The sequence below is a fragment of the Fusarium oxysporum genome, chromosome VI (genome assembly GCF_013085055.1).
Source record: "Fusarium oxysporum Fo47 chromosome VI, complete sequence".
Taxonomy (NCBI): domain Eukaryota; kingdom Fungi; phylum Ascomycota; class Sordariomycetes; order Hypocreales; family Nectriaceae; genus Fusarium; species Fusarium oxysporum.
This window is the reverse complement of record NC_072845.1, coordinates 1121902-1141309: the sequence shown is the minus strand read 5'-3', so window position 1 is coordinate 1141309 and position 19408 is coordinate 1121902. Positions and strand designations below refer to the sequence as shown.

Genomic DNA, 19408 nt, shown 5'->3' with positions numbered 1-19408 from the left:
TAGGTTTTTTCAGAAACCCAGAATTATGTTACAAGTACCAATGACTGACATTTAAAATGTTGAATGGACAAGTCCGTACCTTTGACAAATTATCAGCAACGTGACAGAGAAACTTGTACCTAACTAAACGCCAACTTAAAAATAATAGGATTCTCGAGCTACTTATACCAAGACCCAGACCATCATTAGGAATGTCTCTTATGGGACTGACTTGAAGTGTTGGCGACTCACATCCATGGATCTAATTCTGAGGCCCATAACCCCCACTGTCTCTGCCGCCCTCTTCAATGGATCCATACCAATGCCTTTGTTCTCAGCCGAATTGAGCATCAACCAACAACACAACCAACAAACCAATAAATCTTCATTTCGTTGCATCGTAATAACAAAGCTTCATCCCGTAATTGAATGGCTGTCATTGTCTCCTCCAGAAGCCGCTATTCAGGGATCCCTACTCTTTAGATGCCTTCGAAGCATTTGCGAAAGCCCCAAATCAAACCAATGGTGCACAATCTGTCTCAAGTCCGCCTTATATGCAGAACTCCTGCACCAACTGCGGATTCTATTCACTACATTTACAATCTAGTTCAAATGAGGGCTGTCGTCTTTGTGATGTGCTACCATTGAGTCTATTTTTAGACTATCAAATATTTGAGCTGCCAGAGGATCTGCTGGCTTTCAAAAGGAGGGCTAAGCCTTCGAGAACTCCTCAGTGACTCGTCAGCTCGTAGAGTCCACGCACACACCAAGACTAGATATAAGGTAGTGAGGATTTCTATCCTGAAATTTTGAGGGGATTCGAGGAGTCTATTGCTGACTTGAGGCCTGACAACTTCTTACTTATAGGCGCTTGTCCAGGACAAGGCAGAGCAGGGACCCCTTAATTAAAGAAATGCCACAGATCGCCTCGGTTATCATGCCACAAGGTTTATGCCTCTAACATTTATGGCATGTGAGCCAAAGAATCCTTCAGCAATGCTCTTGCTGATTCCGAAGCTTGTGTTATTGGTCACGATGCAGTACCTTATGCAAAGCCTGAGGAGGCTACAACGGGACTGGTGCTACACCTTAGAACCAAGGAAGCCATGCATTTGATGTCAGGCATCAAGTGAGCTCCCAATCCTTCTTCAGGGTGCCTGAATCCATAATCTACCTTGTCTTTCATCCGTCACCTTGCTTCGCAAATGGGCGTAGATTTCACCTGCTAAGGGTCACGACGTCGACCCTACAAACGTCTTTCCATTAGTGCAAAAAAACAGAAAAGAATCACGAAAAACAACGTCCCATCTTTGCAGAAACCGTTCTCACCTACTTCGAAGATCGTCCAAACCGCTTTTGCATATAGCATGGCCTCGCCAAGGCTCAATAAGTGTGTGTGAGCTTTCATCAGCCCATACACCAAAGCGCCTGCGCCCGTCTACGATCACCATTTTTCTCAGCAGCACACAAGATACATAAAACGAAAGCCTTACGGATGCTGTGGTTTGATCACTGGGTTTATTGAGAAAACTCTGTTTCAAGCTCGATAGACTTCCAACTCCACGGTTGCACGCTCGTGCTGGTTTGCTTATCACACAGCGCAGCGTTATACAAAATTTCAAGAAACAGCGCTCAGCAAAGCATGCGGCTCCTTATGACACTTGGGTATTTTCACGTTAGCTATATGTTTGCACACAATACAGGCAGGCTGTTGGTATGTCTTTTTATACTTGCACTATCTCCCAGGCTCCTAACGCGGGTGCATATTACCATGAAGTGGGGGCAAGGCAGTCTCGCAAAGAAACATATAAGCTCGTTCCTCCGTCCTCCGTCCTTCCCAGTTCTGCCCGGAGCCTACTTTGATTCTTGCATACAACTGTCCTTTCGTGCCCTTCCAGTTTGCTCGCACTTGCTCTGTGTGACTATCTGAGTCCTAGAGGCTTGCAATGCAACTTGAGCAAGCGTATCATTGTTTCCTCCCCATGTAGTGACAAATTGTAAGTCGTTATCATCGAAGCAGTTTCTTTTTGACAAGCACTAAAGATCCAATATATATACAAGTATTCTTTCTACATTAAAGTTCTCATATCGAGACATGTGGGTGGATGCTCTGGAAGCTTGGTGAGTCAAAGCTGCACTATCTCGGTATCTTCCCTTCAAATCGTGGCCCTCAAAGAACAACCAGAACATCAAACCTGACTATCTCTAACTCTCTATTTTGCAGTCTAGGTCGGGTGCTTAGCCTAGGTGTTTGCTTGCCTCGTTTGGCGATATCAGAACCATTTGGCGACCCACGCCCAAAGTCCTATAAACGTACCTTTGTGCTTTCAAGTGCTTGGCAAAGGTACCTGGGAACTTAGCGAGGCATGTTATTCTTCGGCTTTATTCTTGTACCCGGATGAATAGGTTATGCTAACATGCACACAAAGAATGGCATTGCATAAAGGAGTTTGCACTTTGAACCAGGCTTCGTCACATGCCTACAACAAACGGTATCGACGCTCAACTGTTCATCCGATGTCGGCCGGCGCAGAGCCTCATTTCCCCAAACTTCAATCTTTTTGTTTGGGCTTGTCCCTATCGCATTCCTCCGCCCTGCTGAGTTGGATTTGTTAATGCTTGCGACTATACCGTGATTTCGACCCTGACGGTTAGTCCAACACCCCTCGGCTAGGTATTCCAAAGCGAAGGCCCCCGCTCTTACGAAAGAACGGCAACCCCGCCCTGGTTTCCAACATACACTTCACACGCACGCTACCTTACCGCAAACATGCGCAATCCCAAGGCCCAAGCCCTGTCGATGGTGCTGAGAGGCATTCCCCTTGGGGGAATGAGTTTCAAGTCTCCGTCGTCGTCGTTGTTGTTGTTGTTGTTGCCGCTAACTATTAAGCTCCAGGGGCTTAGCAGACACTAACATTCAGGTGGGGCTTTGAAAGACTGGTCTACGACGTTCACTCGCAATTGCGATATCCGACAACTCCATTTACAATGCCCATGGCATTTACCCAAGGCCATTTAGAAGCTAAGTGGGAGTTGAAAGCAGCTAGCAAGGTATTCCTGCCAGTTTGTGGTTGAGGCATGTAAGTTATCTCGATTCAAAATGTGCGGTTTCTAGACCCCTTCTAGAGGCTCGCCTCAGATTCACCATGTGATCATAGATAATGCCAACAATGGCTCGCCTCAGCGACAAGCGCACCCCTTTTCTCAAGCATCCGAATATCATTGATTTCCTACGAGCGATGGCGACTGAGGCGAAGCTACTCTCGACCACGATTCTCATGTCTTCCTTGGGCAGTGCCCAAGTGCGCAGCAAAGTCCGAGCCGATGGCAACTATTCTCGTCCAGTCCTTTGGAAGCTGGCCAGACATATGGTTAGTGAGTCAGGGTCATGGCAATTAAATTGTACGCTCGAGGGTATGAGGGTTGAAACTTTCTCAAACCCCCTATTAAACAACCCCTTTTGAAGCTTTGCGATGCTCAACCGCTATGTCACACAGTCACACGATAGACGACTATGACAATTTCAATCATATACGAGTGTAACTGATTGCTCCGATGCGAAGACTTCTTAGTCTCTTTGACTCTGAACCATGTCAACGTGGGAGTTCCAATCATGGGGCTTGTTTGTTTTGGCCATCAAGTGGTGTCTGTGGGAAACCACAATCGCCTCACTGAGGTCTTGTATTCCTTTATGACTAGTATTGTTGGGTCCAGTATTGGACTTAATGGTTGATGCTGGATACTTAAAGGATGATCTGGACGGCTTTGGTTGGCTTCCTCAACAACTCTCAAGCTTTTAAACGGCAGCAAACTTGCAGTTCAAAGACTACTCGGCCCTTTGTATATCTACCACTCAAAACCCTACCATCATGCCTACACAAGGTGTCAAATACATGTGGACATGTTCCAAATGTGGTGATGTCAACAGCTTCACAAATGGGGAGGCCTGCATCGAATGCAATCATTATTACAGCTCTACATGCTGTTCCGCTTTTACTCTCCCACTCGGTGGAAAGTAGAAATAACGTCTTGAACGCTACAGCAACTTCATAATGAACGAGGAGTCGCGGGCATATCAAGAGGTGGGAAAAGAGCGAAATGAATAGATCGCCGTCTACGAGTTGGGGTGACGGGCACATCATGGCCTGGCTTCAAGAGACTTGATCACATAGCCAGACGCTTCTGAGTTGATCAGCAGAGCTCATATTGAGCAATGCCCAATCGGACGACAGCATCGACAGCAGCTGGTTATGATATACAGCAGTGCACCATAACGGTATAGACAAAATCATGGGAAACAGTACATGCCCCTGGCACTGTTGTCCAAGGGAGATAGGCGGCGTCTTGATGGCAGTGAATGAGCACGGCCTTAGTGTCTTTATGTCTTTCATGACTCTCTTCTGCGATAATCCAGTGGCGGTCATCCTAACCCTCACATTGGCTATGTTTGGATATGAAACTATCCTTTGTCACTTTCATTTCTCTTATTGATGCTTTCAATTTCCCCAAATATCGCAGAGGATGCTATCTCATCTGGTGTTGCTAGATGCCAGTATCATCCTCCCTTTCGTGTCTTTCTTCTCTTCTCTTCTCTTGATCTATTTTGGCTTTCATTTCTACTCCCGAGTGTCTTAAGACCTCGATTCACTGCTTTAGACTTTTATTTGTTTAGTATAGTTCCTCATGTTGCTTTCTTCTGTATCTTAGACTAGATGTGTGCTGCAATATGCTGGCGGTCTCATTTGACATGCGCTTTTCCTTTATCCGAATTGGCAGGCTGATAGAAAATATTTCTATTTTGATCATACGTTTTCAGGACTCCCCTTAATGGATATGTGACTGCTATGGGTAAAGTTAGGCTTGAATCGAGGCAAAGTCTCCTGAACGTGTCGCGATACACCCAATCTTAGCGCAGCGCCTGGCTTCAGTGAGGTTGGAGTAATATTCGAGGGGTGGCAGTGGTTGGTCAGAGCGGCTTAGTCAACTTCTTACAGCGAATGGAATCTGGAAGCATCGCATTCAGAGCATCCATACAAAAGAAGCGTCATATCATGTTCCCGATTTCGGCCGCGGGATCAAGGAGGTGGTGGCACGTAAATATGAGACTTCCTTACAGTAGGTAGTTTACAAGTTATCTATAGGCCTCCATCCTCGATAGGGTTAGCTTTGGCCCCTGTGATTGTAAGGGAGGAGACACTGAGTCATGTCACCCCATTACAACTTGAAGATTGAGTCTTACTTCAAGTTCTTGTCTTTGTAATTAATAATTAGAGACTTTTCTCGATAGAATTTACCTTTATTGATCAAAAACTTGTAAGTCTCAGTCGAAGAATAGCCTCTCGCTCGTTCATCCCCAAGAGAATAGATGGAAGTCTGTAAGTGAATGTGTGAAGTGCCTGTAGAAGCCGGCTCACCTCCACAGCGTGACAAGCGATGAAAGCACGCATCTTGACCACCAAATAACAGCAAGTTCCCTTCTGAAGCACTTCTTCGCTGTGTCGCCCAGGGCTTACGAATTGACAATCCGTGTCATCGGGGCTTCAGTAACCATTGATCCTCCTGGCAAACACCTGAAGCTCGCCAGAAACCAGTATCAACACTCTCCTCCCAGACAGCACCACTTGAGATTTGTCCAAGTCTACAACATACCCCCAATTAGACGTTCCGCTCCTCGTCCTAGAACTTACAATACCAAATAAATGCTCACAAGCGCAATGCGCATTTGCGACTCATCAGTCCTGCGCTACAAGTTTTAGGACAAGAACAAATATGCCCAAGCGCAGTGCATTTAGCTCCGATGCCTTGTTTCGCCTCGCAATGCCTTGAGGAGTCTGTGTATCAAACTGTGATTTACAAATCAATGACAGTCATCAAAGACTGAGTGAGTATTATGAATTTGCAATCAAGCCCGATTCAGTGCTTGAGATATGCAATCGCATAACCCCTGATCCTTGACGATCAATGTCACCGCAAAGTCTCGCATCACATTTTGATCACGAGAAATACACATTGTATTGCACACAACCGACAAACACTTCCAAACATCATTACAATACGTGTTGAACAGTAAAGCATGAAAGATAGCTAAAGCAAGGTTACAGACCTCCAACAGCCGGCCAGCCATCCACCCGTTCCCTGATACTGTACAATGCCAAACCTTGCCTCCTTGTACGCCCTGGCGCCCGCAGACAAGCAATAAAATGAAGATAATGGCGGGAAAAGAGCAAGATTAGCACCCAGATTTCCTATCGCTCCCCTGTTCCTGTTCCTGTCCCGATTCGTTTCTCCTGCCCCTATTCTTGATTCATTTCGTGATGCAATGGAGCAGTCCAGGTCTGCGAGAATGCCTCGCCTCCTTTATCAGTAAGTACAAATCCTCATCCCAACGTCTTCAACTCTCTGATATTCCTAATCGTCTGCGACCACCCGAATCTCGCCATCGCGTGAAAGATCCAATGCCTGTCGGGGCGAGATCACTCGTGATGATGTCCTCCTGAGACTGGCCGTCGTCCTTGTCGCCTTAGTTGACACCTTGGTCACTGAAGAGCTCTTGGTTCGGCTTGCAGAGACAAGGCCGACACTCGATGCACGCTCCGATGCTCGCCTCTGTGGAGTGCGTGAGTATGTCTGCATGACTCGTTTGGTTGTCGTCTTCTTAAGGAGAACTCCAGTCGAGACACGTCGCTTAGCCGGTGACTTTGAACCCAGAGCCGCCTTCCTGGTAGTCGAGGCCACTGTCGAAACACCCTTCTTGAGAGCATTTGCTGCGCCCTTGGCCATCTTAGAACCGGCGTTGGAAATGGCTCGCTTCACTCCCTTTGCAGGCTGCACCTTGCGCTTCTTCGCATTCTTGCCATCGTCTCCTTCGTCTCCGATAAGCTCCTTAAGCTTACGTTTGCCTGCCTTGACAGCGCCCTTGACAGCATTCTTGAGATCAGTCTTTGGCTGCTTGACTTCGCGAGGCTTTGGTCCTAGAACACCACGGCAGTTGGGCTCTCCGCAGAGGCATTTCTGTACGTTCTTGGCAGAAAAGGGGTCAAAGTTGTAGTCATACGTCAGCTCATCACCTGTCATGATGGGCTTATCACCCGCAAACAGGGCCATTCGCGGCTGTCCGGAAACGATCCATTTAATCATTCTGCAGTTTGGGTTGCAGCTGTGATTCACGAAACGCGCGATGCTTCCTGTTGTTGCGTCGATGATCATATTTTGATCGAAGCTCATGAGATAGTAGCACTTTGCTGAGTCAGCTAAATTGTCCAATTAAAATCGCAAAATGACTTATAAACTAACCTCATTGTCCTTGTATACTTCGGTCATACGGCGCTCACACTCATCTTCAGTGATGATTTCTCCGGCATACTCCATGATGATTTGGTTGGGTCTGAAGCATCGGTTGCTTCGGACACCATACCCACGGTCGGAAGTCTTGATCACCTCAACACCAACTCGGTACTTTCCGCCCTTGTTTCGGCGCGCCGTGAGGGTGGCAAAAGCACGGTTGGTGCAATACTGCTTGCCCGCATTGCAATTCTGCTCATCACATTCGTAAAGCATAATTCGGTTCTGGCAGCTCTCACCACACCCATCTTCCGGCTTGCAAACGCACTTCGATGAATAGTCGTGGAAGTGAGGGGACTTTCGCCAGTAATCCTTAGATTCGCCAATGAAGCGATCTAGACAACGTTAGTGCTAAACTTGCAATTTCGGCACAAAACTTACTCTTTGTCATTTTCTTCCATTCATCGGGTTTTGGTTGACCTGGTGGAAGCGGGTTGCAAACCTGGTAGGGGAGCTTGAAGTCGCGGCCTTCAATGAGTGTGCGGAGACCGTTAAACATGGGCAAAGGCATTGTCTTGTTAACGCGACCGCTGGGAATAAGTTCCGGCAACTGAGCCAGCGCCTTCTTCTCTCCCACGGTCAAACCCTTAGAAATGTCGATGGGAGCATCCTGTCCAGCGTAAAGACCCTTAGCAAGATATTTCTTGACCCGACGCTTCCTGGTGTTAATCACGGGCTCGGGTTCGGCCTCTTTGGGCTCCTCGGCAGCTTGTTCAGGCTCAGCCTTCTTCCGTGAGGCTGATTTGGCAGCCTTAGGGTCAACAAATTTTCCGTTTGACCACACACTCAAAACCACAGGTTTCTCGTCGATGTGCGCAAATTCCTTAGTGTCCTGCAGACGCCTGAGCTCGCGTGACATGGGCGTCGAGGTCTTTTCCATGGATTTGCGACTGCGTTTGGTAGCCTTGGAGTTTTTAGTAATAGGTGTAGCTGCGATAGGCGCAAAGACACTGGTCCGACGCGTCGAAGAACGTCTGCTCGAGCTACTCTCCTCCGTGATCTTCTGGCGACGAGCGCGGGGGGAATCTAGCTTGCTTGCTGACTGAGTAGCCCCCAGCGCGTCGATACCACTGCGTACGGTTTCGGGTGTTGCATCCTGAGGAGTATTGGACGTTCCCTCGTCATCACCCAAGATTGGGCCGGATATGGTCTTTCTTCTTCGTCGTCGGTCCGCGACAATGTCTCCTTTGGCGCGTCGCTTTCCATGGCCAGCTGTACCACTCAATTGAACAAGATTGTAAACCGGGGCACTAACGCGGCTACGTCGAGAGCGAATTGGGGCAGGCGGCAGCGCATTGGCGGCGCTGTCGATCTCTGTAGGCTCGATGGGCTGGGATGTAGTAGGCGCGACTTCGGGAGAGTCAGGGTCGAGTGCAACGTGAACGACATCGCGTTTGGGAGAATCGGAGTGAAGACTGGCTTCATCGGCGACGGTAGTAGGAGGTGTTGAAGTTGCAGACGCGACATTGGAGGAAGAATCGTCCGTGGTGCTAACCTCAAAGGCGCCCTCAGAGGACAATAAGAGTGCCATTTCGGCAGGGGCAAAGCTCGCCTGAGAGGTGTAATAGACTGTTTGACGCGGAATATTTAGAACCGAGAAATCATTCGAAGTGTAGAAAAAAGTAAAGAAAATGAATGATTTGAGTAAATTGAAGAGGAAAATAAGTCAAGACGTTGTGTTTGACAAAGTTTAGCGTGTAGAAGGAAGAAAGTGTGAGGTAGAGAGTTAAATGAAAGTGAGAAGCAAACGCGGCGCGCCCAGAGATGGAGATGGGAGTGGGAAGGAGCGTGGGCGACTAGGTACAGTAATACCTAGTCGAGTGGGTGGTGCTTTCCCCCCGCGCGCGCCGGTCCAACCTTAGAATTGCCAAGGGCAGGCAAGGAAGAGAAAGGTAAGGTCCAAGGCTAATGCTTGGTACGTACTATCGTAGTTTCCGTGTAGGAGTAAGAAAAGCCGAAAAAGGAGAAGGATGGATGGATTCGGCGAGCGAAAGAGAATGCTGAGAGAGGCAGGAGGTTGATGTGATGTTGATAGAAGAAAGCAAGAGAGGAGCAATCGAATAAAATAGACTCGATAAAGTAAATCACTCTTCTTTGATGAATATGAAAGAGTGTATCAGAGGAACTTACAGATAAAGCGAAGATAATCGGGTTATTATATCTTGTGTCGTGTTGTATTGTCTTGAAAGAAGTTCAACAATGAATGTTGATGCTGCGTTTGGACCTCGTCGCGTTCTTTGTTGGTTGATTTGAAGAAAAAAGTGGGATTGAGTGGCCAGGACGTGACGAGGGTCAAAGGAATAGAGAGATACGAAAGGAGGGGGGGATGAAGGAAGGAAGAAGGGTAAAAAACGAGATGAGAGAGAGATAGAGACGAATAGCGGAGAATAAAAGTCTCGTGCTCAAGTGTAATACATAAATACCTAGACTCTTGATACTACAAGAGATAGATGGATGGTATCGATGTGTTGCAGTTAGTTGTAGTTAGTTGTGAGATGAAGAGAGAGAGAGAGAGGAGGAAGAGGCTGGGAGAGCAAGGAAGAGAAGGGAGTTAAGTTGAGTTTGCTCGACCCCAGAAAAAAAAAGGCTGATGAGCGAGCGCTTCGATGGGATGTAGGGAGCAAAAGAGGAGAAAATCAACAATTGGATGCGAGGATGAACATGGCTGGCTCAATTTCGAGGCAAACGCGAATCTCCTAGTCCAAGGCCAAACAGACAGACCAGACCACCCGAGGCTCAAGAGGCTACTTTATTTCCGATGGCGGTACGATACCAGCCAAAGCATTCATGGAATTGGAATAATTGCACCTGATTCTATGCACATGTTTATTTTTTTATCGCATGCACACACGCTTGATATTGCTCGAGTTACAGGTCTCCATCTCGATATCTCGTCTTTCACTGCTTTGCCACCTTCAGCCTTGACGGCATCTGACTCAGATACCACCACTTTATCCGACCGATTCCAACTCGTGTCTTCGTTAAAAACGGTCGATGCAAAAATTTGAGTATGTATATCCCCCGTTGTCGAGTTATCTCAGAGTGACGATATCCGTATACCGCTCCAAAGCTTCGTTGAGCAAGCATCTCGACTACCGAGTACCGGAGGTGGCATGTTTCAGCACAGACGTGATCTTCATATAATTGTTCAATGCCGCAGAATCAGTCCAAGTTTCGTGTTCAATCCAAAAATCGAGAAAGCCTCGTGTTCTAGAAAATTCTCGTGAGTGACGTTGTGGTCCTTGTTCAGGGGCCAACGTGCGAGTTACTCCCAAAAGGGCGGGTACTGAGGTTCTCACGGACCTCAAACCACTTCGACACTGCACGCCAAACAAGAGCGAGTTCAACACTTCAGTTAGCCCATTGAATCCGAAAAATCCATTTTATCCTCAGAAGTGAAGAAAAAAACGTCAAAGTCGACTTCGCTCTATTTGTGTCCACGACCTTGCATCTGAAGTGCTGTGCACCAAAGATCCCCTAGTTCCGGATAACACTCCCTTGCAGCGACAGAAAGCCTATCACTCGACTATGGGGACTCGTGCATTCTTATCCTGTCGGTGATGGTTCGACTTGTCTGAGCCTTTTCAAAGTCAACATTCGCCGAAAAAATACGCATATCGCCCATGTAACCTGAAGGATCACCAAATCACGGGTTCTAGTCCGGCTTCATCCCTCCCCTGCAACTCCAGCACCACCGCAGCCAGTGGTCTCCGCAAAACGATTTATCTTGTTTAGAATTGCACCGCTTGCGCTGTTTCTATTTCCATGGAAATTGGGGCATTATTCTGAAGCCTCACTGATACGGTCAATAGTGATCAACAGAAGTGCCTCTCGATATCTCATGAGCCAGTGGCATTCTACACACTGAACGAATGGCGCGCGCTGGTCTCTATCCCTTCGTGAATTCTGTTACTTCTGTTTGCTGCAAGTGTTGACAAGTTTGTATTCGGTGTGTCCTTGACGGCATCCTCAGTTCAGTGCCATGGACCATACACAGTGGCGTATCACCACAGCATGTGCACATACGCAGGATCGAACCAATTCATCACCGAAGCTTACTCGCATTGCTCTCAGCTGCCCTTCGTACAACAAGCAAAGTTTTTCTGTCAAAACTTCAAGGCGCCGATCAAATTGCATGCCGTGATTTTATTAATCGAGCGACAGCCAACCCCAGCAATCCTGTATCGTTGAGGTCAAGGTGAGCAAATGCACTTAAACAGTGCCAGGACAACCAGTCTCTACATTAAGGCCACTGTCTCTCGCTGACACAACATCGTAGAAGGCGTCTTCGAACAATGTATCGAGTGGTGTTTTCTGTGCCAGTCATTGTTATTTTGAGAGTATGCACGTTGTCTGGTGAGCAACGTGCTAGTAAGGCTGGTCCGCATATCGGCACCAATGCCAACCTCGGCAGCAGAATGGTCTCTGAAGATTGCCATTTTGATGTAGCATTCGTCCCCTGCCCCATTCTCCCGTAGAAGAGCTTCACCATGGAAATACCTGCAGACATACTGCTATAAATCTGGTGATGTCCAAGTTCCATTAAAAGTGACGTGTCATCGCGGCGGGTGCAGTTACGCGGAATCAAGACCAGCCTCTCCACTAACGCAGCTCGTTCTCATTTACGCCCACTGCAGACTTGCCTTCTGGTGGTTTATTTTCATACATCGGTGTATTTCCCTTAACTTGAACTCGCTGTCACGAATTCTGTATGTTTCTGATGCGTCAGCGATGATCCAAATACTATAAAGGCCATGACTTCAGCAGTAGTGAGCTCGACCGGCAACTTACCTCTGTTGACAGCCAGTCCTTGATCATATTATCCCATTACTTCTCTCGGTGAAATTTAAGTATTCCCTGATAACATAGAATCACCAAAACTGCTCTTAGAATAGCCGTGATTTACGAGACGTGATAAATCGCTGGTACATGTTGGAATTTGCATTGAGGTTGAAGCCATCAGTTGTCAACCACGTGAACTGAAAAACATCCCTTGATGAAACCCAAATGCCGAAAGCCTTGTTTGAATTTTGACTTCGCTTTATCTACCTCTTCAGAAGCATCTGAAACGCACAAAGAGAGCCGATAGTCGAGAGTTGTGTTCGTTTTCGGTATTCAATCGAACACTTCCTGGCTGAGAGATCACTCCCTCATATCTACACCAGGAAGTTCCTCAACCGTTTTAAATGCCCATCGTTGGCTATTCATACCGCATTTGCCACAAAGACACGATGAGAATGCCTACCATCTAATTATCCTAGCATCATCACCACCTATCAACAAACGCACCACTTTTCAAGTCCTCTGGGCTCAGAGTGTAATAAAACTTTTCACGTTCAGCTAGGGTGCCAAAATGCAATAGTCTCAAGGCCTTCGAAGATACACTAAATTAACCTAAAGTATTTTCGATACCTAGGATAGAGGTCGTCAGTGTTGCATCCCCTAGCCTGTCTTTGTATCATGACTCTAGGGTACGGCCACACAAGACATCACAACAAGACGCATTAGGTCCCTTGACAAAAACTAGCATCTCAATTCTCGGTCTCAGTCTATTGTAGAATTATAACATCTCTAGGCTGTGATTTTCACCTCTGGTGCGCTCCTCATAACTGAATGGGGTATTGTTTATGGTATCAAATCACACGGTTTCTTGGTATCCTTCACTCTCTCACTCGCACCTTTTTTCTTGCATACAATACTGCTCAGGCAGCCGTCTCCTTCTTCTCAACGTCGGTAGCAAGAGTATCCTTCTTCTCCGACTCAGCTGGGTTGACGGACAGCTTCTCCAGGGCCTCTTCGATGGGCTTCTCTCCAGCTTGCTCCACAGCCTGCTCTGCAGTCTCGGCCTTGGCTGCCTCTACAGGAGCCGGAATTGGGGCTGGGGCAGACTCTGCAGCAAGAGCGGGAGCAGGAGCTGCGGCGGCCACAATAGGCTCAGCAGTGAGTGTCTTCTCAGTAGCGGGAGCCGACTCGCGAGTGACGACAGTTTTCTCGGCAGTGGTAGAGTCGGCGGCAGCAGTTTGCTCGGGAACCTCAGTAGGTGAAGGTTCGGCACTGGTCTCACCCGCCGCAGACTCACCAGCCTCAGTCAACGAGACAGACATACCCTCCTTGACACTAGCCCCTTGACCACCATACTCCTTGGGCAGAGTAGAAACAATACCCTTCAGCTCAGTGGCCAGTGTAGTGCCAGAGGTCATGGGGTGGAACTTGCGGAGGGTAGCAGGGGCAAGGAAGAGCTTCATGGCGCCAAACATCCATCCCATGATGGCGGGAACATTGACAAAGTACTTGTGCGCGAGCAGCTCAGGGTAAGCCATTGAGAAGACGGAGATAGTCTCCTTGCTGGCGGCCTTGACGGCGGGGTCCATGCGGAAGAAACTGACATTGAGGTAGTCGTGGACTTGGATCATCTGGTAAGGATCCTCGCCCCCCTCGGCAATGGGCTCCGTGACTTGGTCTAGCTTGAGCTTCTGAACACTGAGCTCCATGATGGCAGCGCGCCATTTGATAAACCTGGTGTAGAGTCAGTGAAGCTGTTTCATTTAAACAAGAAAACTTAAGACCTTAGTCCTAAGCTATATAAAGATTTGACTGAACTATTCCAAACTTTGAGGATTATTTGATGAATTTATCAATAATCCTCCAAGTTTAGAGTAGTTTGGCCAGGTCTACTGCTCCCTGAGTTTGGGGTTGAAACTCACTCCTCTACATTGCCAAAGGTGGCCTTGTTGTCCTTGACGGCACCGTAGATGTTCCAGGTGATGATGGTCTCCTTGCCATTCTCTCCCTTGTGGACAGTGACATAGCCCAAGTCCCCAAATTTGCTCTTGTCGAAAGTCTGGGTGACGAGTGCGGTAGGATTCATCTTCTTGCGCCACTCAAGGGCCTGAGTGAGCTGCTTCTCAGCTGCCACGGGGTCATCATTGTTGGCGCGGAGGAACTTTTGCAGGATGACCTTTGTTGGTACGTGATCAATGTTGGTGAGTTGAACACCCCACATCTCCTTGTGAAGTGTCTTGCTGAAAATATCCTCAAGGCGAGCATTGAGCTTGGTAAGAGGCGTCTCGGGAGTTGCAGGGTTCTCTGCAGGAACGGCAGCGGGAACGGTCTTTTCTTGTTCGGCAGTCATGGTAGTGGTTGAGGCTATAAGAAGGTGGGAGAGAGAGAGATGAGGAGATAATTCCAGTGATGGAGATCGTGGGGGATCGAAGCTTTTTGTGTTCAGCTTGTCCTTCCTTGTTGACTTGACGAGTCTTGTCTGACGCGGCTCCTGAATTGGATTGTTTTGGTGCACCTGCCGAGCGAGACGGGAGTACAATAATAAAAGACAAACAAACACACACAGGAAAGTGAAACTCGTTTCGACGAATCCGATTCGACTGATGTTGTTTGTCCGTTCAAGAAGGGAGCACGGATTATCAGGTGAATGGAAGACCTTAGGTACCTTATCTATTATTAAGGGAGACAGCTTGACGGCCGATCCTACCTTAGTGTCCGTGGGCCAAGGGGCGGGAAACGCCCTGTCGTCTCGGCAAGTGGAGATGCCCTGAAAGCCGTTTACATTGGATACACTTGGGTGAATGTTCCTTCTCATTGGCTGACCGCTGAGAAATAAACTTAGGCACGTGGAGTCTGGTGATTTTCTAGGGGCTTCTCCCTATAATTCCAGCACTAACTTAGGACCTTTATCCTAGGCAAGTGACGAAACTACTTGGGTAAATTTAGGTAGTGTAGACTTGGAAGGCCATTAGTTGAGTTACCTAGTTGTTTTTATCACTTAGGATAGGTCCAAAGCTGTCTTGCGTCCGGGCAGAGGGGCATATTCAACGCCTGGACCTGAATAAACATGCAGCTTTTCAGGGCTGCATTAATCAATCGATCCATTCTCAAATCTTATGCACACACCCTGCTTAAGCCCATAAACGGGCAGAGTAGGTAGATTCAAAACATGATATGTGACAAAATGTAACGGCCGATAAGCCGTTTCGGAAGTAAATCCCGGATAACAAGGTAAATCATCTTTCCAGGAGGAGCTGCAAAAGGTGAAACAGTCGGGGCATAATACGGAGTACTACGGACACAACATTGCTATGGATATACTCCGTACACTGTACAATCAATACGAACCATCAACCCAGTCAACATCATAGCACGGCATCAGAGACACCACAATTTACCAAAACGGCATTTTTTTTTTTGGGGGGGGGGGGGGATTTTATATTATTTTTTATACAGCCACTAGAATCTAGAGTGACCCAAAGCACAGGCAATATCCCTCAAACTCCTTAAACTCCGAACCATGTTAGCGTCCTCTGAAAAACCCTGAGCTGGCATCCATCCTCGCTCCCGAATTAAATCCTGCCTATTAGTGCGCCACGAGTTTTCTTCCTCCAGTCTTTATGGTCCTCTAGCCTTGGCCCCGAGTAATTCAACCAAACGCTGAGTAGCAAATATTGCCGAAGAAGTGGCTAGGGAGTCTTGGGCGTCGAAAAAGATGGCCAAAGATCACTGGTGACATAGCCCAGTAGGATGCTGAAATGCAAGGTGTAGTGCGAAAATGAAATCTAAAAGAAGCGAAATGAGTAGCCTCATAGGGCCGTCTCAAAAGAGCAAATCAAGTTGGTATCAACAGGGCACCGAAGCGGGAGCAAGAACGGTGCCGTTGGTCGTTTGTTCAGTTGTAGCTGAGAGCCCGGCCAAGGATTCGCTCGATAGCTGAAAGCTCGAGGTAGGCACACTGTCCCAGAGTCATTTGATCAAACTGAGGACCCTGGATGTAGTTGACCTCATTGAAAAAATAACCCCAGTACTCATCAGTCTCCTTGAGTGTTTCCTGAATGACAGTACGCTCATGGATAGGGCGGATCAGGACATCACGAGTGCTCTGCTCACGGATTAGGCGAATGTACCACTCAGCAAGGTCGAGAGGAGCGTCGGGCTTTCGCGTGATGGCGTATTGGTGAACCCAGCAGTTGGCGTTGGCCGGCTGGTGGTGACGGCGCTGCTGCTCCATAGGGATCATCTGAACCATGAAGGCAATGTTATCCTTCTGAAGGGCGGTAAAGCCATGACACTGCATCGCAGTCTGAACAACTCGCTGAAAAAGCTGGGAGGTGAGGTTGACAGGATCATCCTGCTGCGAAACTGATCTGCTGAGCAGACGAAGGAGCTTGATGGTCGCCTTGTACACCGCACCACGCTGAGAAATGGTGATGTGGTCAGCAGCATACCAGGGGAACTTGCGGAGAGTGCTGATGAGGCACTCGTAAGGGCGCTGGGGGCACTCCTTCGAAAATGGAGATCGATGAGGGACCTCAACATGCTTGACGAGCATGACCATCTCTTCAGGAGAGATGAATCCTTTGAAGTTCTCCCAAGGCTCTTGATGGTTGTTGGGAAGTACCTTAGGAGTTGCGCCATCCCAAAACACGCCGTGAGCAAGAGGGAAGAGATCCTGCATAAGAGCAGACTGGCTCGACAGCTCAACCTCAATGGAGCGTTCTCCAAGACGACTCACACGGCCAGCCTGAGCGTGTTGGTGGTGCTTCTCAGCACAACGCATTGCATCCTCCATGGTGACAAATTCCACGAAGGCGTCCATAGTTTTGGACGTCGCCCTGTCCATGATTATGTGGATGGGCTCTTCCACGTCTGGCAACATGCGGCTATTGCGACCGATAAATGCCACAATCTCGGCACGCTTGGTTGAGAAGGGTATCTATCGAGATCAGAAAGCGAAATGAAGCAGATGCAAAACAGGTACTCACGTTCTTAAGACGAACAGCGCCGGCAACAGAGGCTTTGGCAGAGCCAGGACCGCTTGTAAAAGGAAAGAACTCAGGCTTCATCGCAGTCTCAAGGGTGGGAAGGCCTGAAGGAGTATCTACCAACTTGGATAGCTCAGGTGACATGTTGCTGGTGAAGTGCCTGGCCATAGGGGCCGCAAGCATGGCCTGCTGTGCAGCGGGCGGGGGCAGATTCGGGAATGGAATCAACGCAGTAGGCTCAGCACGTTCAGGACTACCAAAAGGGTCCTGGGCGGCGGATTCATGTGTCATAGGGATAGCCTGCAAGCCCAAGTCGAATCGAGGAGGAGGCAAGCTGTTGACACCATGGGCGGATGATCGTGGTGCGTAATTTCGCGGCTCTGTCAGATGCTGGTTAGGTCCCGAGTTGGGGGTAGACTGCGAAGCACTCATGCGATGTCCGTTGTAGTGATGCGGAGTGTGACTGGGGCTCGCAAGAGAAAGACCCGAATTGTAGGAAACACTCTGAGGCAAGCTGGGGTTGTAAGCGTTGGTCTGGGAGACCCCAATAGGCGTGTAGAACTGCTGGCCACCAGTAGAAGGGCGGGAGCGAGCAGAATGTTGACTGCTCGGCTGAGATGCCGATGAGCGGCCATGGGGAGGAGACATGAAGCTAGTCTGTCCTCCGCTGCCAGAGTTGCCGCTATGGGTATGCTGAGTAGCCTAGGGTTGCAAAGGTTAGGATGGGTCTTGAAATAGATTTGCCATAAGACTTTATGTATCTCGACATAACATCAAACAGGACAAGCTAAGACTTACAAAAAGCTGTGTGCCATGAGGAAGACGATTGCCAATCCCTGAACCACCAGGATCTCCAGGGTTGCTGTTTGCAAGGTGATTACCTCGAGAAGCCTGGTTTGTTGTAGCAGCATTCGCCGATCCATTCACAATAATATGCTCGGGGCTATTGTTGGACGAAGGGGTAGCACCACTAGCCATGATGTGGGAAATATACCCAGATGTTGAAAGAGCAGCATTGTTGACCACGCCATCGATTGTACCGTTGACTGTCTCAGCGGCCATGTTCATGCCATTGCCTTGGATGTGGCCTCCAATCTAAGGGGCCATAGCGTCAAGGGCGTATGGCATGGCTGGGTAGATTGCATGAGCAACACCGTCCGAGGGGCTGTTGGGCGGTGCCGTGGGAGGTCCAGAAGAGCCAGCGTACTGTGCAGGAAGCGCCGTTACCATGTTCATGCCAGGCTGAGCACCAGCATATCCGCTAGCCTGCCCCAGAGTTAGTAGGTGGTTGAGAGACCATATCAGTAGGAGTCTCTGGCACTTACCTGAAGGGCATTGTGAAGAGCCTGTTGGGCTGATGGGACCCAAGAATTCGCGTTGGAAACTACATGTGAAGCAGCCTCGGGTTGGTGTCCGCCGTTTGAACACTGGGGGCGGCGAGGCTGGGGACAGAAGGACGGTGCATTGAACGGAGGGTTGGAAGCTGGCGGGCCAGAGCGTTGGGCCGCGGAGTCTCCTTGAGCCATTGGGAGCACAGAACGATCTGGTTAGCCCAGAGGTGATCGGAGTTGGTCTGACTTGAAGGAGTTGTCAGTCACGAAATCAACGGCATTGACCAAAATATCGCTCAACAGATAGACACTAAACTGCAATACTCTAGAGATCCCTTGTTGTTCGAGTTATTGGGTAGAAGTGCAGGAGAAACTTACCAGTCGAAACTTTGTGCCAATGTATTTCCGGTACGGCAAGGGACAATTTGGGAAAGACAGCTGTGTTTCTGAACCGAGTGCCTACAGTAAGTCGTTTGACTTTGAGACAAGTTGAAGATCAACGAAGATGGTAGAAGCTTAGGCACCCGAAGTCGTTGGTAAATGAAAGAGAAAAGAGAAAGAGATCAGGCGAGTGTTGAGAAATTTAATGGTAGAACAATGAGGTCACGCGTGATTATAGAAACTCTTCTTGAAGTTCACTGTTAGTGTATGATCCCAAGAATGAGGTGCAGGTACAAGTTTAGTTAAAGAATGAAGAGGGAGAGTTTGCAAGCGCTTCAGACGATGGTGGTGCGCAGAGAGTGCACGTGATCTTTTGAGCTTCCTAAACCCCAAGCCTTATTGTTTGAAAGGCATGTCAGAGTCGGCCGTGAGGTAAATGCAGGCAAAAGTTGGTGAGAAGAACGGGGCGACGTTGTTTGCAGGTGCTTATAGTGCCGGCAGCTTTCAAGGAAGACAAGTGAGAAAGGACTTACGGGTTGGCAACACACCGCTGATGATGGAGACAATGTGAAGTTAGAGAGGTTACTGAAAGAGGAACCTGGGCGC

The 19408-nt window shown here is 48.4% G+C and overlaps 4 protein-coding genes across 4 annotated transcripts; 1 reads left to right on the top strand and 3 right to left on the bottom strand.

Moving 5' to 3' along the window:
* Positions 1–4966: 4966 nt before the first annotated feature.
* Positions 4967–5678, top strand: FOBCDRAFT_137539 (uncharacterized protein; the record flags this gene model as incomplete). Its single annotated transcript, XM_059607979.1, has 3 exons — positions 4967–5072; positions 5267–5292; positions 5382–5678. Coding segments are annotated over 3 exons (429 nt in total), but the record flags the coding sequence as incomplete, so codon positions are not given.
* Positions 5679–6017: 339 nt separating this feature from the next.
* On the bottom strand, positions 6018–9036 carry FOBCDRAFT_40143 (uncharacterized protein). The gene is made up of 3 exons (XM_059612183.1): positions 7702–9036; positions 7273–7655; positions 6018–7215 (listed from the first exon to the last, which is right to left on the bottom strand). The coding sequence occupies exons 1-3, from the start codon at positions 8849–8851 to the stop codon at positions 6388–6390; spliced, it is 2361 nt and encodes a 786-aa protein (XP_059465101.1). The 5' UTR covers positions 8852–9036; the 3' UTR covers positions 6018–6387.
* A 3797-nt stretch (positions 9037–12833) lies between these two features.
* On the bottom strand, positions 12834–14751 carry FOBCDRAFT_225333 (CRAL-TRIO domain-containing protein). The gene is made up of 2 exons (XM_031187101.3): positions 14025–14751; positions 12834–13836 (listed from the first exon to the last, which is right to left on the bottom strand). The coding sequence occupies exons 1-2, from the start codon at positions 14450–14452 to the stop codon at positions 13023–13025; spliced, it is 1242 nt and encodes a 413-aa protein (XP_031038236.2). The 5' UTR covers positions 14453–14751; the 3' UTR covers positions 12834–13022.
* Positions 14752–15522: 771 nt separating this feature from the next.
* Positions 15523–19080, bottom strand: FOBCDRAFT_261708 (uncharacterized protein). The gene is made up of 6 exons (XM_031187102.3): positions 18800–19080; positions 18416–18667; positions 18318–18356; positions 17889–18185; positions 17091–17792; positions 15523–17041 (listed from the first exon to the last, which is right to left on the bottom strand). The coding sequence occupies exons 2-6, from the start codon at positions 18614–18616 to the stop codon at positions 15998–16000; spliced, it is 2283 nt and encodes a 760-aa protein (XP_031038237.3). The 5' UTR covers positions 18617–18667; positions 18800–19080; the 3' UTR covers positions 15523–15997.
* Positions 19081–19408: the final 328 nt, after the last annotated feature.